Source organism: Molothrus ater, chromosome 5 (genome assembly GCF_012460135.2).
Source record: "Molothrus ater isolate BHLD 08-10-18 breed brown headed cowbird chromosome 5, BPBGC_Mater_1.1, whole genome shotgun sequence".
Taxonomy (NCBI): domain Eukaryota; kingdom Metazoa; phylum Chordata; class Aves; order Passeriformes; family Icteridae; genus Molothrus; species Molothrus ater.
Window position 1 is genome coordinate 51,331,518 of NC_050482.2, and position 18,987 is coordinate 51,350,504.

The following is an 18,987-nucleotide window of genomic DNA, read 5'->3' on the forward strand; positions in this document are numbered from 1 at the left end:
CCTTTTCTTTCCGTCCCCAAATGGACAAGAGCAGAGATTCCTGCTTCTCATTGCTGTGTAAATAACAGACACCATTTATGGGACCAAGGGTCATACCCAATGAAGCAGGCAGCAATCACTTCACTCAATATCAAAGGCAATAAATAGGGGAAGGAGACTTTGGAACCTTGACCTGGTTCTTCAGTTCCCTTCTGATTTTTCCCTTCATGTTGCCTATGTTTAGCAAGCAGATGTTGGTCATGCTAGCCTCTGCTTTATTAATACTCTGCAGTTATAGAATGAGTTGTTAAACTCAGTGGTAATGTAAAATTTGTGTGCAGTGATTGGTTAAAACAGGACTAGGGAGAACACAAGGGAGAAACCCATGACTTACTAGTGCTGTGTCTGCTCTTCTGGAGTGGCATGAAGGCATACAGATGACTATTGGAGAAATTATCAGAGCCTATCTGAAAGATGCAAGGCTGATACAAATTTAGTCTGATTTCCACAGTCTGATGTCAAAATTTGAAAACTAATGTGATTGGAGGTTTACGTAGTTTATTATTTTTGTAGTTAACGACTCCTTCCACTATTGGTCAAAATCTACTCTCAGGTGGAAAACTCTTGGTATTCAGATGAAATAGGATATGCAAGATCCATGTGTAACATTTTTAGAGTAGGACATGCTGCTACATTATATAATAATTGTTGAAAATAATTCAGCACTGTCTCAAGGTCTGTTGTATGCTGTGCAATGGGCTGTTTCACATATCTTGCAAGATACCATTTGAAATTTCAGACATGGCCTGTGACTAATAAATTGAGTTCTTCTAATTGGATTGTAAGAAGATTGTGAGGTTTTTTTTTGTAAAAAATCCCCACACCCTTCACCCAAGCAAACCTTGCATAGTGTTGCTCTATTACAGAATCTGAGTCTTGCCAAAACTGTGTTCCTGTGCACTTGTGAAATGGACTGATCTCACCTGTCAGCAGTTCTCAGCAAGTCAGGAGATTTATGGGAAGGCTTAAAATACTTTCATTGGAGTGGCTGTTGGTTGATCATTAATCCGCTTGAAGAAAGGGAGTAGACGCAGTGCATCTCCAGCAGAAATGTGTCTGGAAAGATTGCAGGCATAGTTTAGTTCTGTTCTTCTCCTTTCTTTCTTTTTTGGCAGCAAGGCTGTGTGTTTTTATAAATTATTATCTTTTTGCCTTTTTATCTATCTTTATTTTTTTGTCTTTTCATCCTGTAATACGAAGAGGGAAATCTTATTGCTGGTGCAGGCAAATTTTGAGTGAGGAGTGACAAACAATTCAAGAACTAAGAGCTTGACTCCAAACACCATTTTGCTATTTCCATGTGTGGATTGGTTCTGCACTGAGGTGACTTGCTAAGAGACTGGCTTTCATATTAACCCTTTCTATTGAGAATCCTTTATCAAAAGATCATTTTCAGCTTTTGTGAATCATTTTTGCTTACCTGAACTGTTTTGTTTGTATTCAGTGTGAAACTCAAAACTCAATCTTACATGTTCCAGTTATTTTATTGAAGTTAACTGTTACTGGAAAATAAATTTTCTGATGCTGTCAGCTTTGTGCCATGCTGCAGATGGTCCTTTCAACTCCTCAGAGTTAGTTTACCAGTTAGAAAAATAAAACTAGTTCCAGTTTGGCGTGTGTGTCACTTGAAATAGTTAGTGAAAGGTAATGCCAGAATTCTATTTTGAGATAGTAATGTCTGAGACAAAGTACAGATTTCCAAGCCAGCTATGCTTATAATAGATGAGCCTTTGAATTGGAACCTTGGGTTCAATTCAGGGATTTATGCATATGAGTCTTTATTTGTACTTCAATAAGATGAAGATAACTCTTCTCTGTGGTAGGGCTGGCAGCTTCTGCTTATACATACAACTCAACTTGCTCCCTATATGAAACTGTCAGTTGCCTCAACCAGCAGTCATGACGTGGTGGTCTTACTCAGTTTTTTATCCCAGCCATAATTAGTTGCCTGTCTTTATTAGACAAAAATATCCCTTCACACAGCTGAGGTCGTTTTACTGCTTGGAAACTTCCCTTAGGTATTTCTCCTGGCAAGCAGAATGCTGGAAGAAGGTGGTAGCTTCTTCTTACATACTTGCCTCATGGCTTCATCACTCTAAGTGAAATTAATGTGTTCCCTTTTCTAAACTGCTGCTCTCATCCATAGGGTGGCTTTAGACATGAACTCACAGGAAAAGCAACCATTCTGATCTATCAGCAGTCACAGCTATGAGGAGTCACACATACACAGCTAAGAAAGCTCTACCTTCCTTGTGGACTTGTGTGCACTGTGAACATGCTGCTCTTGCATTGACCCATTTCTGTCTCTTTGTCCTACTCTGTGTTCCACTGGTGTAGTCAAAGGTCAGGAAAGCATCATCCAGACTTCCAGCTTTTATTCTGTGCTGTGCAAGTGCTGTCAGACTTGATGGAGAACTAAAACTGAGGCAAAAGGAACTGACATTGCTGGCTTACTTGCTGTAAACTCCTTAAACTGCTCTCTTCAAGCACCACCTGAAACCTAACCTGACTAGAAGCTTAGCTTCCTGGAACTTTAGAAGTACTATGCCAAAAGGTTTTTAGCCAACTTTCATAGTTTTCCACTTTGGAAAGACATTTAGTATTTTCTGTAAGCCATTCAAATAGTCCTCAAATATTTAAAAAAATTATTGGAAAAAAAAAGGAGGGGGAAAAAAGAGTAGGTCTGGAAACATAGATTGATTGTTTATACTGGGATGTGGAAAAGAAACCTTAAGTATCTATGAAAAACTCACTTCCTGGAGGACTTCTGTCTGAATCTATATCTGAATCTGCTGCATATGACAGCAGACTTGTTACTTAGTGTTAAGCCAGCATGTAGAAAGATTGGACATAAACTGCATCTGCTACCATAAACTGTGTAGTAGATGCTATTTTCACCCTTCTGATCACTGCAGTCTAATCCTTACCTTTAGCTAAGGAGCTAAATCTGATTAAGTACTCTCTGTGCTCCTTGTGGAGAACTCTCTACCACTCCAAAGCACTCTTTTTTCATTGAGCAAACAATAGAAGAGATCTTGGCAATAGAAATAAAAAGTGCCAAATGTACTCTCTTCTGGTAGCACTGCAAGTTGCTGTAGGAAGCTGCTCATCTCCAGATGTTCCAAACAGCTGCTTCTAAAGTTGACAGGGAGCTAGGATAGCACTAAGCCCCAGGAGCAGGGCTTGGAATGCTATTCTTAGAATGTCTAGGAAATATCTAAGAAGCCTCTCCTCTTCTTATTCCCTTTGCAAGTAAAAAAAATTGTTGGTTTTTTTTTTTTTAGGTACTCAGATTTCAAAGTTTGGGTTTGTGGGGTTTTTTTTAAGAAGCTTAATATTTTCACTGGAAGTGTTTTGACAGTTGTATTCCCTCAGAACTGTGCAATTTAAGCCAGTGGAAACCAATTGAGAAATGGAAGTTTGCTGTCATAGATAATGAATTAACCATTTTATATGAATTAGAAGCAAACTTTGGCATATATCGCTGACTTCTTTTAGAATTTTTTTCCATTTTGACTGGTTTGGAACAATATTGAGCACTCTAAACATACATACTGAACATACTATACATTGCTGACCTTACAATTTGAATCTAGTTCTAGTCACACTTGCTGCATTACAAATCATGAAAGTGTTCAGGCTTGGGGGGTCTTCAGGAGGCCATCTAATCCAGCTTTCCTTTCAGAACAGGATGGCACTGCCTTCGGCATGGTCTAGTGGTCTTGAAAACCTCTCAGGAGTAGGCTGGTCTTATTTTTCTTTTAGTAACTATTTTGGCTTGAGGTTCTATTTTGTTTAGTGATCATTTACTAGATAAATGGATATTAAACATGAGACAGAACACAAATGTATGCATTTTGAAGCTAAGCACCTACATTCTATCACGAAATGGCACTTTGAAAGGAAGAAAAGCCAGTCCTAGTGGACTGTTAATTAGCTGGGGAGCAGATCAGTGATATCAGTATTACTAATGAGTGAGTAGGTGTTCAGTGCACACTTGGAAGAGTTGAGTACTGGTCAAGGTGAGAGGACTTGGGTTGTTCCTCAGATTCTAATATTGTTTAGTGGGAAGCATTCCACATGGCATCACTGGAAGAAGTAATTAAAAAAGCACTGTTTGGTTTGTTTGTTTTTTCAAGTAATGTACTGTTAAAATATGCAAGTATATAACATTTTTAATTTCTGTCTCTGTTTGCTGGGGTGTTTTCTTTCCAGACCTACTCAGGCCTGTTCTGCGTGGTAATCAATCCTTACAAGAACCTGCCCATATACTCAGAAGAAATAGTGGAGATGTACAAAGGCAAAAAGAGACATGAAATGCCCCCTCATATCTATGCCATCACAGACACAGCCTACAGGAGTATGATGCAAGGTGAGTGCTGACTGAGATAATGACTCTTGTTGAAATCACAAATCAAGGTTGCAGTCAGAACACTGTAGGAGAACAACAACTCACTGCTATCAAAAGGCATTATTGTCCTTGCTTACAGACACTACTTGGTACCAGCTTTTGTGTTCAGGTGAATAGCTCTCTCCTGCTGTAGTGGATTGAAGAATTATACAAAAAGTCTGGTGAGAGCTAAATTTGACATAAAGAACAGGCTGGTGTGAATGCATGGGGTTCAGAGAAGCAGGAAAGGAGAACTGAGGTAGCAAATTTTCCATCTCAGTGATGAGCCTATGAATTGATATAGCTGTAGGTGGGCAGGGATGTGTACTGTTTGATAGAGGCTTTTAACAAAAGCCAGCTTAAAATCCAATTGCACAGTCTGGCTGGGGAATCAAGCTTAGTATAACCTATATTTTGAAGTGTGATGGTCAGTGGTAGCTTTACTGTCAAGACTTGTTTGGTTATATTCTTACTTTGTTAATAAAACTCACTATCAGGAAATATTAAGTACATCTGTTGCCTTTTCATGCAATAAAAGAAAGCAAGTAGGATAGACCTATTTCACTCCACATTATACAACTGAGAATAAGAGAACTGTGGCTATTATCTGCTACCTGTTTATCACTTGAGGACTTCTACATATGGAACTCTGAATGCATTGTGCAGATCCCTGGTTCTGAGAGGAGGTTTTTCACTAAGTCAGTTGTGGTGTCTGTGATGCTTGGAGAGGTTCAGGTGTGGAGGTATTTTGTGATTTTCTTCCTGTTTGTTACCTGGGTTTTATGAGGAGGCATACTTTGTAAGGTTTAAAGGGTGTAATGGACAGTTTGATTTGGTGTGCCTGTGTGAATGTTACTACTCCTTAATTTTTTTGATGTCTAGAAATGACTAAGGTGTTTGTTCCCCCTAGGTCATGTCACTAGCATTACATTTTTGAGCAAAATCCAGATATAATAAAATCATGGTTTAAATTTCTCATTAGTCTCAGTTTGAGTTCTGCTTTTCACCTGCCCTTGCTACCACTTGCACCTCCAAGCATAAGAGGGCTATAATGATACAGGTTCCCAGAGTGGAAAAGAAAGAAAATCTCCACCCACCAACCTGTTTTAGTGTCTTCCAACAAACCTGGTGTGGGGAAAGCTGATAAAGGTTGTTTAAGTGTGGTGCCATGCAGGGCAGAGCACAGGGGTGAGCTAATGTGATGGATCAGTTAATCTATATTTATAAAAGCCTGGGATGGAGAGGGGTGAGTACACAGACCTGCTGAAGTGGACTGGTGGCAGGGTGTTGGTGGCAATTTGCTGGAGATGTGGCAGGTCTTGAAGAAATGCAGCCATACTGCTGGTGTGTTACTCTGAAATGAATGCTGCATCCAGAAGATAAAAACTTGTGAAGCTGGACCTCTAAAGGATCTCACTTCCCTTAGAGAAAGACTGGATCTGCCATGATATGGTCAAGAATAGATGCTCCACCTATATTTTACATGGCAGAATGTTGTCCATAAACCTCCTTTTCTTTCCTTCTTTTATTGCTTCCTTCCCTCCATTGCCTGCTCCTTGTTAGCTCAAGCACTAATTTGTATTTTTGTTAAACAAGCTATTAACTTAGCTGTACCAAAGTTACTGTTCCCTAGAAAGAAATCTTGTCTACATAGAATCAGAAACAGTTTCTTTGGCAGTGTTGTGAGGAGACTGAAGTCCTTTTCCCTTACAGACAGCAGTTAAACCACTTGAAAGTGCATGTGCCTGCATCTTGTCCTTCATCCCTGCCAGGTATATATCAGTGTGTGACAGAAGATACCCAAACAGCTGAAATTCTACATCAGGGGACAGGTGACCTTCCTTGGTCTGATGGTGGTTCAGAGGTAGTGATTAATCTATGTGGGTATTTTCTTTCCTGTTGAAAAGAGGTGATGTGTCTGTCAGACCACCGCTTGGATGATGTCTAAGACTTGGAAACCCCAGACTTGACTTGCTTTGTTGTACAGAGCTGAAGAATGGCAGCCCTGCTTGTGTTTTCCAAGCATGGGAAAGTTGCTATGAGGTCTGCTGGAGTGTTTACCTTTCCCAGAACAATTCTTGCTATGCTGTATTCTCAGCAGTACTGACAGTCTAGAGGCTTACCCCAGCTCTTCTTTACCTAGTTTTAGATACCTTGTTGCAGACTTTTTGTAATGCTTGTTGATATGAATATCATTCCCAGTTAGCTTTTGAACTTACCTGCCTTGATCTGTTTAACTAGGTTTGGAAGGATTTTTCTGTGTGGTTTCACAGTTACCTGTGTGTACTACAAGACCTCTAGAGATTGTTTTAGGGTTATTTATTGCCTTATTTCCTTGTTTCAAAGGGTAGCAGTAGCATTCCAATGTCTGCTACTGGGAGTGAGGGTGAGTAGTAGGTTGTTGCAGTGTCTCTGGTCCTGGCTAGCCTCGAGGGGAATGGAAAGCAACATTCCTATTCCACTTTCTGGGTTTTGCTCAGCGGTGGGGGAGGTTTGGTGCAGCAGCCAGTGGTATGGCAGGAATCTGTACAGAGAATAGAAGATGAAAGGGTCGGGTGCTCCACATGAGCCAGAGGCATTTAGGATTAGGCTGCCTTCCCTAGGTTACTTTCAGAGCCCTGAAGACTGGGAATCCTTCATGGCCTGGAGAAGGATAGCAAGCTGACTTGACTCTGACTTCTGTCAGCACAGGGTATAGTTATCTCTTAAACTGACAGTGTGGAAAAGCTTTGGGTGTTAATTGATTTGGACTCAGATTTTTTTTTTTAATTTTTTTTTTTTTTTTGGGGGGGGGGTTGTTTTTGTTGATTTTCAGTCAATTTATGGTGTTTGAATAAGCAGGGCTTTCAAAGGGATGCTTCATCAGGAAGGGAGAGGAAGATGAGAGTTTTGTTCCAACCTCTGCTAATCCACAAACTGCTTAACCGTTTTCAGGCATCTATGCTGATGTACTGTGGGTGAGCTTGGTCTTCTTTTGTATCTTCTGGTTGCTTCATTGGCAGAAGTGTCAGGGCACTTAGATATTCCAAGAGATTATATTGCTTTTTGTTAATTTTCCTCAGAAGTACTTTCTTGAAGAAATAAAATGGTGAAGGGCATGTTCAGAGTGGGTTGTTTGTTGTTATTGGGTTTTTTTCCTTTTTTTTCTCAGACTCAAGACTGTGACTCTCAGAAATGAGATGAAAACATTATTTTGCTACATGTTACCTGGAGATACTTCCTGTGCTTCAGGAACAGAACTCTCAAAAGAAAGTGTAACATTTTTGCTTTTAGAGAAAACAACAATTTGTCTTAATGTTTCTGTTCCCTGGGTAACCTGGGTGCCAGAAGCCTCAGATCTGCTTTCAGAAGAATTATTCTTCGGGTGCTAATGATTGAAGTACAGTGCCTGCAAGTGGAGTGGTGTCTTGAGCAAACAAATCTAATGCAGCTGATGTATACTGAAGAGATACAGTCTTTATCTCACTTCACAGTCTCCAGGGCCTCAATTTAGAAAAAACATATTTTAAAGCTGTTAAACAGCACCTGTTTGTCTATTTGGAGCACACATAGAGAATTTTCTGTGTCAGATAGTGATAGAAGATATAAATTTCATTGTTATCTGGAACATGGCATCTGTTTTAATGCCCTGAAAAGTATCTGAAGCTTCTGTAATAGGTTAGGTCAGTATGGTGATTCTGGTCTACGAAGGTTAGACCTGTTCAACTAAGATGATAGGTAGGAGAGGGAATAGACAGCACATAGCTAATGAATATATTCAGTCTCTTTTCTTAGCTGGTTTTCTCCACATTATTGGAGAGCTCCTAATGTTTCACCTAACAAAACTCTGAAAATCACTGAGCAATGATTAAACCCTCCTTGACCTTGATGGATTAGTCTGCAAAGGGACCTGTACGCCCAGAACTGTGCTGGTGCTCACTTGGGAGTTAGGTAGTTTCTGGGTTTGGTGTTTCAAAGAAAAAAAATCTGAAGCACAGTACCTTGGTGATTTTTTTAGTGACACCTTGTTACATTAAGTGAGGAATCACAGTGTTAGGTGTTGTAAGACAAATCACTTGCTTTGTAGATCCTCACACTCACCTTGGGACCACGTGTGATTTTCACAAAAGATAGTCCTCTAGATCTGCTCCTGTAGAATATAGACCTTCAAGTGTTTTGTTTGTAATTTTTAAATGTTTGCATATTTCTCTAAGTTTCTTAGCTAGCAGAATACTTCTGTTTTAACTTTCTTGCTTCCAAGTAATTTCTCAGCTTGCTTCTTAGCGTTGGGCTGCTATGCTGCACTATATAATGCCCTACCCCAAAGTGCATCTTTCTTTTCCGTATAATATTCTGTCAGTGCTTCTCAGTTGAGACCTGCTCAGATTATGTAGAGGCACACATGTCCCTTTCAAGTTGCATGTAAGGGTCAAGTTCTATTTCCACTAAAACCGAAAAGAATATAACTTGTGGTTTCAGAAATGTATTTTCCAGATTGTCCAAATTTCTCATGCAAAGGGCAACATGAAATTTGGATGCTAGTATGGAGGATATTTGTTTTGGTGCAAATGGCAAGAAAGTATGTACATTGTTTGAAATTTCCTTAAGAAATGTTTTACATGTTTTGAATTACTTGGAATTTCTAAATCCAGCTTTAAAAATCTGTGTCTTGAGATGTGGGTTTTATGAGAACAGGGAGCTAAAAAAGAGTCCGGTTGCCCACTTGTTTTTTGGTAGTTACCACACCCATTTTGCTTCATTCCTGTAAACCAGAGCAGGATTTCTTTGGCAGTCACTTATGTAATGGTTCAGCCCCTGATGTCAGTCTCCCTCCAGTTCACTGTTTTAGTATCATGAGCTGCCTGAGCTTTTTGCAGGCTGTATACTAGTTTTTCTTTTCTGTCAGAACTTCATAAACATTTGCATAACCTAAAATTACAGCTTACAACTTGTTTTCTGCTATCTCCAGGTTCAGTTAAAGAGCTCTAGAGAAGGGGAGATGTGGGCTCTAGTCCAAAAATGTCTTGGGGGAATAAATATTTCCATTTGAGCCCGTAGGATATATTTCATTTTGAAAGATGAAATTTACTTTTCTCCTTGTGACTGTTTTCAAACTTCAGCTAATGCAGAGCTGAATCTTGGCACTGCAGTATTCCTGTAAACTCAAGTGATTTCTTTTCTCTTTTTTTTTTTTTTCAAACATCTTGAAGCTGTATTGTTGAGAGCTGTCTTGGATATGCTATGTTTCTCCTTCATTTGATTTCTCTTTTCTCTTTCTTTTTGTACTTGATGATGGCTGTTAGCATTTTGAGACTTCCCTATAATAGGTTCTTTAAATGACAGTGCAAAAACAGGTTCTGGGGCTCTGTTCTGGTGTTCCCCTGGAGTGTTTCTGATTCCGTTCAAGCCAGAATGTAGGTTAAAGCACCACAGTGAACCTACTTGATTGGGTCTGATGCCAGTGGGGCTGTTCCCACTGTGGAGCACAGTGTGTCAGGTCCCTGAGGCTCCTCCTGCGTTAAGAGCCCTGAGGAAAGGACATGGGATGTAAAATTATGTTGATGTTGGAAGAGAATTTTGAGGAGGCAGTAAAGAGCTGACAGCACTGCATGGTTGAAGCACTTAGATGCATTTAAGAGCAATTCTTGCTTTAGGTCGGCTGCGTAGCTTGGCCGGCCGGGCCGGGCTGGGCTGCAGGCGTTGTGCGGGCGCTGGGCTGGGAGCAGCGCAGTAACGGGAGCGGGGCTGGGCTGCCCTGGCCCGCCAGACGCTGTGGTTCAGAGGTGGGTGGTACCATGAGCTATGGTTAAGCTTTTAGCCTTAATGAGTCAGCTATAGGCAGGGGACTGCAAGCCAAGCCTTTGCCTTTCAGCTCCACTTCCTCTTAGCTGCAGAGGTGATGTCACCATTGTGTGAAAGCTATATTACTTCTCCTTTTATGGAGATGAACAGGCTTGAAACGAGAGTCACTCATGCAGAGGAAGTGGGTGATAAAGGCCTGGTAGGATGTTCTGTAACTGAGATGAGGAGCTTAAATTGCACATTCTCTTCTAGCTTTCTAACGTTTTTCTTCTCCCATCCCAAAACATTTAAAAACAAAATTCGAGACTTTGGAGCTGTATTAAATTATCAATTATGTCAATGTATTTGACCACAGCAGTTCAGCATTCATTCACACTTGTATATTTGGTTGAGCACTTTCTATGTAAAAAGATGTCGCTCTTGTGAAAACAAATTTTGGTTTAATTAAGTTTTTAGAGTATGCTAAAGCAGCAAGCAGTCTCAAATGTAGTCTTTTATTCTTGGACGAAAGAAAGTCAAGAATAAGTTACGTATTATGGGGTTTTTTACATAGTAAAATTAATCTACTGATCTTATTATACCATACTGCTGTATAGTTTAAATTTGAAGAATATTTTACTTCCTGAATTTCTGGATGTTTGAGGCTGCTGTGTCTTGTGATCTCTTGAATGCTATAGTGATGAGAGCTGAAGAAGAGCCTAGATAAAAAGCTTTCCTTGTCAGCTGGTTTGAAATACAGAACTGTTGCTATAATTAACTAATGAGTTGTTATTCTGGATTGTTTCTAATAAGTGACTCTGTTTAGAACTGAAAAGCAGGTGCAGATTTCTTTTAATCAGGCGTTTCTTGATTGTGTTATTATAAGCAACTGAGTTTATGGTACCCAGCACATTCTCTTTTGCTGAGTAGGTTGCTTGCACAACTGACAATGAAGTAAAGGCAAGTGCTGACTGAAGTAGTGCAGTATACCCATGTTGAATGATCCTTTGGAAAAAAAAAAAAGGAGGGGGGAGGTGGCCTCTTGCCTGGACAACTGAATTCTGATTCATGATGGCACAAGTCAGTGTCATATGGAGAACAAATATTGGCACTTGAAACTGTTCTTAATTTGAAGAGTATCTAAGAGTTACGCTTTGTATGCGTTAGCTCTTTGCCCCTTTGGTCGGCTCCAGTTTCCTGTTGCTCAACACATTATTTGAGTTGTCTGTCTATACACAATTAGAAGAATTCCAGCTATCCCAATGACTGCTGCTTTGCAGTCCTGGGAAAGAATTTCCCCCGGATTGCAAACAGGAATGTTGCCTTTTATGGCAGTGTCTGCGTGCTCCCAGAGACTTGCCTACACTTGCAGGTAGGATCCTGCTGACTTAAAGCAGAGGTGACTAAGGCAGCTGCAGTGGGCCACCAGGAAAGTATGTTGGGGGAGGAAAGCTTCATGCCAAGAGGATTTCAAACACTGTCTGTGACTTTTCCTGCCTGACCACCTTTCAACACCGTGCTCTGTGTTAGGGTGGGGAAAAATCCTGTAGTTGCCTTTGGGACTCCTTAGGGTCAATCCAGGGTGCTGTGGCTATCTTGCCTTACTGGAACAAGGCTGGAAAGAACTTCTCAATCAAGTATGAGAAAACTTGGCATGATTGAGGAGTGTTCAGTGCCAAAGAACTGCTTGGTATTATTATCTGATGTTGATCATCTCTTTTTCTGTTGAACAGTCAGTTTATCTGTCTGCTTATGGGTGTTCTTTTGCTGGATCATCTCTAGGATGGAAATGGGAAGGCAGGTGCTATTCAAGTGCCTGGGGCTCCACAGCCTGTTTGAGAAGCCCCAACTCATAATTCCAAGGTCAGAGCTGGTTACCAGCAATAAGGACCACTTTATTTAGAATTGCCTTTTTAAAATGTTTTTTTTTTCTTTCTCTCAAATCTACTTCTTAGAAGAGCCTCTGTAGTACCTGAATGTGAGCATAGCCTTTTCTGGACAAGTGAACTGCTTGTTTTTATTCAAGCTTTTGAAAGTCAGGTGTTATTCAGAGGCACAATCTTGTCCTTTCACATAGCTGCTTTGTGGTGCAGAATTGTACTCAGGTGTTGTACTACTGAAGAATACATTTCCTTAGGCAATCCATAAATGAGTCATTAGTTATTCCCCTGATCCACCCTCAAAGTGCCCAGTCATGCAGAGGGCTGGCATGTGCCTGCTGAGCCCTTGACCCACTGGGAACCTTAAATATGTGAGGCCTTTGGAGCTGGCTAACATCTATTATTGGCCTGGCCTTCAGCAAAAGGAGTGTATATCTCAAAGGCAGTGAATAAATTCAGCACTTGAAAACATGAATATGCAATTTAAGTAAAGCTGCAGTATCTAGTTTTGAAGGCTTAAGAATTTGCTAGGCCAAAACTGTTTGAGTGGTGATTTTCTTCTACTTGCTTTCTTCCAGGCTTGGGGCCGATCAGCTCTTTCTGAGAACAGTATTAGCAGGGTACTGGCAAGTAATCTAAGTTTTAACAGGAAAAAACAGATTATTTTCCTCTCATTTTTTGTGCTCATCTACATACAGTCAGTTTCCAGTAAAGATGCTTAAGAGCAGGAGTTGCATATACTTAGCATGTGAACTTAATGCTTCCATTATTGGCTTCAGAATATTTTAAGATGGAATCTCAAACCTATTAGGTTTGCCAGCTTTCCTTATTCCACAAAAATATGTGCAAAGGCTAGATATACTCCTCTCTTTTTAAACTGTGTGTATGGGAGATTTTTCTTGATTAATATGGCATTCAGGATGTTAGTACTGGAATGCTAAATGTGCTTGCAGCAGCAGTATTTAAGGGTATAGAAAAGGTTTCAGGTACTTGAAATCTATCAGACTAGAAAGACTTCCCTAATTACAGCTCAATCTCTTTATCTTGCACAAAACAACTTGAATGCTGACTTAATTATATCATCTAAGTACTGTCTGGTGGGAAGAATACTGAGCGTTCTTGGTTTCTCTAAGCTACGAGAAAAAATTAAAAGAACCAGTAGCTAAAATGTGGAGACAGTCACACAAACATAATGGATGTCACTAATTATGAAAAAAAATATTAGAGAGATCCATTGAATTGCAGACTCTCTTGGATGTTTGAGGCTTGCTTTCTCTCTCTTTAGAGAGTAGATGTTAGTCCAATGCAATGAGTGGAAAAAGGAAGTTGCAATGCCTGAATGACATCTAACTGCTGCAGTGTTACTGAGCTTCTCAGACTAAATAATCTGTGAGTCCTCTGGTCTTGATTTAAAAATAAACAAACACCTAATATCAAACCAAAAAGCCTCCCAGCCTAATGGGGATTTTGAGTTTGGTGGCACGGTGTGTTCTGAGTGCCCCAGTGGCTCTTGTGGGCTGTCAGTCAATGATTTGCTGTGCCCACCTGTTCCATGTTTCACTGTCCCTGTGATGACTACAAGCTACTTGAGGCTGTTCTGGTGTAGGCACAGGCACTCTCCAGTCTTCCTAGTGCTCCCAGCTCATTCCTGGTGGTGTGAAGGAATGGCATGGAATCTGGGTGGAGGTAGGTGGGCACAGGGTGGAGGGCAGGGCTAGAAAGTGAAACAGGGCAGAATAGGTGGAGTGTGTGCAGGAGCTGTGGGATGAAGGCATGGTGGAAGGATTGGTTAGGACTGTGCATAACGAAGTGAATGCTGGCAGGAGGTTAAAGATGTGGGAGAAGATAGTAGTGAATGGGCTGGGTCAATTAAGTTCTGTAACTGGAAAGATATCCACAGCTGGGAATTGAACACAGGCATTAGTAAGTCTGCTGGTACGTCAGCATGGAAAAGAAAAGGTTTCTATTGTTACCAGCTGCTGTGTTAATACAATAGGGGATGATGCCACAAACAATCAGCTGTATAGGATGTAGGCTGCTGCTCAGTCTTCCAGTTTTTGGGTCCAGTCTGTATGAAACAAGTAACAAATATTTTGTCACTCAACCTCCAGTGTTTGTTTTGGTCTGAAAACGTCTGTTTGATGTGAATCTTTGGCACTTTGGGATTTGTAACAGTTGCTGTCCCACTTTCCCCCTACCTCTTCCATTTTCACTGCTCTACTGATAACTTTTGTAAGTCAGTATGGGCCCACTGCAATAGGGGCTGAAGAACAAGTAGATGCACATCACACTGTAGCTGTGTGGTAAAGAAACATTCAGTAGAAGACTTCTTTAGTGTTTGTAGAAAAATTGTAATGCAAATAATATTCTTTCTGGATGACGAAAACTAAATTGCTGTGGTGCCATTATACTTTGGCATATGGTAGGAGGTGGGTGTCTTGCCAGAGAGGGGGTTACTTGGCTGTGATTCTGAGGATATTTGTCAGTGTTTACTATTTCCTGGTGTCTTTGGTGTTGATTTCATTCTGTCAGAGAAATTTTCTTTTAGAGTCCTAGTCTGACTACTCTTTTAAAATTTCTTCTAGATCGAGAGGATCAGTCCATCCTTTGCACGTGAGTAATTCCAATTGTCAGTTTGTCTGCATGTCAAAGTTTGTGTTTTTACATTTTTGTAAAAAGGAAGGACTCTCTTAATTTTAAGTGCTGGAAGTGGAATTACAGAATTAGGTAATAATGGAGAGTCAAGGAAAGCCCACTACAGTTCCTCCAATATATAATTCCTTCTGCAAAATAATTTTTGTAATAAATGGAGGGAGGGTGGCTTTGAAACAGCCCCTTGTGCTCAAACTACTGAAGAAATACAGCTTTGTCAATGGAAAAGGCTTGGAGTGATCCTTCAGATTTGTTGCAGCTGTTATGTTTAAGTGCATGCATACTGATGAGGCTGATAGAGTAACAGATACTCTTGATGCAGCAGTTTGTCTTCTAGACACAGTAAAATTGATGGGCCCTCAGCCATGCTTAAGGAATTGGTATGTTTCTTCTTGCAGTCAGGAGGCTTCCGTTTGAAAGATTTACTTCATTACCTTTCACCCTAACCTCTACAGCAGCCTCCAAGCTATTCCTCAGCCACTTTGACAGTCTCTGTATCCAAGTGACTAGAAAGCACAGTTCTTTATTGCTTCCATGTTGCAGTCCAGCTGCAGCCCAGCTTTTTTTTTCTTGGTTTTAAGGGAGGTGCTGTAATGGCCAGAATGCAGTTAAGGATGTCAGTAGCCCTTTTGGGATTAGAAATATGATGATGTCCCCTTACATCTTGTTTGTTGATAACTTGTAGATGTTCTTTACAGAGGTGAATCAGGAGCTGGTAAAACAGAGAACACCAAGAAGGTTATTCAGTATCTGGCTCATGTTGCTTCCTCGCACAAGTCCAAAAAAGACCAGGTAAGACCTAGGTTTAGTGATGTTTTATTGCTCTGCAGACTTTGGACATTAAATATGTATTGGCTGATGTCGGTAAAAGACGTATTGTTCAGTAGAAGCTTAGATGGTAACATCTGTCAGGGGATTGAGGAGGTCAGTGAACTATGAAACAACAAGTCTGTCAAAAATTGCAAGTCAGGGAACACTGTTCAAAGCCATAACTCCTTTGAATTTGGTGGATCTACAGTGGGCATAAACTCATCCACAACCCCTTGGATTCATGGGCAAGTGCATGGGCAAGAGCTGCTGTAATTGCATCACCTGTACTGATCTTTTCACATGGTTGTATTGCTTATAACCAGTCTAGGCAGTTTAAAACTGGTCCTTCTGTGGGGGAGTTGTCTCCTTTCTTCTGTACCATTATAGATTAGGTCTGGCCATTACATGTACTGTCTCAAAACTGGAGAATACAATGATAGGCTAGTGGACATCGGCTGACAACTTAAAAATTGTAGGAAAACATTAAAAGGGGGGAAACCAAGCAAACAGCACATGAGAGGAGGGTGGTGATGATGGTGGGAGGACTTTAAAGATGTCTCACTTATATTTTTTTCCCCTCCCTCTCCCCCGATGGACTATTGCCGAATTCTTCAGTTGTATCCTCGTAGGTGAGCTGCACGTTTACTGCACGTTCTGCACCAGGAATGCATTTTCTGTCCCATTGTGTGATTTTTTTGAGCGGCTTTTCACTCCACACCAATATCACTTTCTGCAGCTAAAACAAATCCATAGACAATTCACAATTTTTTTTTTTTTTGTGTGGTGCACAGTAATCTTTTTGTAAGGATGTTCAGTTGGAGACTGTAGTGATATCAAGAATACTTGTGTTCTGTGCTCAATACTAGTTTGCCTTTAAAGTTTTTCTTGCAGGATTTTCCCAGATACATACCATCTTAGAAGTATTCCATCAGGACAATAGGACTGGACAAGGCTTTCCTAGACTCTTAAGCATATAGTGTGTGTGATGTTCCTAGTAATATTGATGTAGTTAAGTATTTAGCCAGAGAGTTTTAGGACTGTGGGCTTGTTAGCCAGATCTGAACACGTTGGAAATGTTTATTAATGAAAGCCAAGTGCTAGGTGTGTCCACTGCATCTCTACATAAGAGTTTTCCTGTAGCAGCTTAATGTGTAGGCATGTCTAATGCATGTAGAGTATATAAATAAGAAGGCATTTCTGCATGCAGGCACACTGTGTGTGTGCATGCACATAGTAGTAACTAACTTCTGGAATTCTACCAAAAAAACCCAATGTTCTATGTGCCAAAATTTCAGACATATGAAGGCTTTTTCCATGGTCTGTCAGTAGCTGTATTTAGAAACATTCTTCTTTTTAGTTTTTTTAAGTGTGGAAAATAGAATCATGGGGTTGAGTTAAGTATTCTTCCACTGCTTGTCCATGAGTAAAATTTGAACTGCTGAAGCAGGACAGATCTGCTCAGGAGAATAAAACAGTCCTAAGTTGGACTGGTTGGTGATTTGCCCAAGCTTGATATTTAATTTTTTTCCCTAAGTTTTGATTTTTTTCAAGAAGTCCTGCTCTCCATGTTTTGTTACTAAACTGACCTTACCAGAGGGGATTTAGAGCTGAAGCCTTTGTTAATCAGCAGTGAGTGCTCTGCAGCACTTCTTTATGGTGCAAACTTGGAATCAGAATATAGGAACTTAATTTTTTTGAGGATCTCAGGTATACTGGTCATGGAAGATTTTTGTCTTTAGGCACAGAACTAAACAAAGGATATTATAGAAAGTAGTGGTACTTTCTTTACTGTGAACTTTTGGATGTAAACTGGTGTTTTTCCAAATACCAGGGCAAAATCAGTTTTATAAAACATATTCTTTAACTCTATCTCACTTGTTTTGGATGTAGTGGTGCATTCCACCATTCCTAGTGCATTAGTATATTCAGCTAAATAAGCTTCTAGCTGCATGGTGTGACTTCTATGCACACTAAGGCTCCTCTTGGGGGATGTACTGAATGTAATGATAGAAACTTTTTTTTTTCATTTATTAAAACTTCTGTTTATGGAAGTTGAAGTCAGTGTTTTTCCATGTTTAATCTCAGCTTCTCTACTGTCTTATTAAATAATGTAATGATTTTTCAAGATGTGAGTGTTTGCAGATAATCAGAAATCCGTGGGTAATAGTAGCTGATCTTTAAATATTTGTAACGAAACTTTGGTTATGGATGATCCTTCTCCTTCCCCCATGCAGCCACTGGTGTTGGGATTTAGTTATTTGATAATCTCTCACATGACTGCAGAGAAGAATACAAAAGCAAATCCCTAAAGTGTAAAAAACAAAACAACAAACTCCAACAAACCAAACAACCCAAACACCATCCCCCATATTTTTTTTTAATTGTATGCTGTTAAAGGTAAATATGATTTCTGTATGCCTTTCTCCATACTTTCTGAAGCATAAATAGCTGGAAAGACTTCTATCTTGCTTAAAAAACATTTCAAAAAGTGTATGAGATGAAAAAAAAATCAGTGCAAGGTAGATGTCAAGGATTTTAGTTGCTTTAAATTTGTCTTGTAATTTCAGAGCAGTAGAAAGACAGCATACTGAAGAGTGTTAGGAACTGCCAACCACAGGCTAACAGACCTTTTTCTGCTGCTGTTTTCATGAGGAATATTGCACATACTTCAAATGCATGCCAAGTGTTAAACAAATTTGTTTCAGGTCAAGGAATGGCAATTACAAGCACCAGGAAATTGGCAGCATCTTAATGATAGGTACCTTAGGATTTTTAGAAAGCTTGGACAGCTCTGTCTTGTAATGGTTTTGCTCTGCAAAATTACCTATTGTATAAAATAATGAAGAATCTTCCATCAGTGAAAGGTGACCACCAAAATTTAAAGTAAAAAATCCCCAAAAAGTCCACCCAAAAACTTATTAAAATTTTTAAACATAATGGAATTGCCTTTTAAACAAAGACAGCATGCAGTGAGGAATGGGTACAGTAATTGCAGACACGTAGTCCTATGTGCTGTTACTGTGGCGTGCTGAGAACTTGGATTTTTCCACTGTGTCATGGTGCTGAGGCAAATCAGGAGAGCTCAGTGATTTGACCAACTCTTCAGCATTTTCCTTTCCCCGGAAAGGAAATGCTTCACATTGCTGTGAGGCCAAGCTGTCATTCTCTATGCATATTGCTACCTTGGTGTTTCAAGAGACCTAATCACCTCTAAACTACAATTTACCAACACCTACTTGAAACTAATGACACTTTTTCCTGAGGTACTAAGTAACAGTAGGGTCTATTATATGTGGATTTGCATAAACTTCCCTTCTTTGTGTAGCTGCTGTGGCCTCAGTTTTATTTATAGCCAAATAATTAAAATAGATTTGATGTCAAAGACTGATTTCTTTTCCCTCCTTGTTCCATTTAGTTGGGTTTAAGTGCTGTGCTGCTGTCACCTCTCACTTGAAT

The 18,987-nt window shown here is 40.0% G+C and overlaps 1 protein-coding gene across 1 annotated transcript in view; it reads left to right on the top strand.

Moving 5' to 3' along the window:
- Positions 1 to 18,987, top strand: part of MYH9 (myosin heavy chain 9) — a 70,269-nt gene that overhangs the window by 16,402 nt on the left and 34,880 nt on the right. Inside the window, 3 exon segments of the mRNA XM_036400652.2 lie at positions 4,255 to 4,411; positions 14,655 to 14,682; positions 15,420 to 15,513. Coding sequence (XP_036256545.1) covers positions 4,255 to 4,411; positions 14,655 to 14,682; positions 15,420 to 15,513 — 279 coding nt within the window.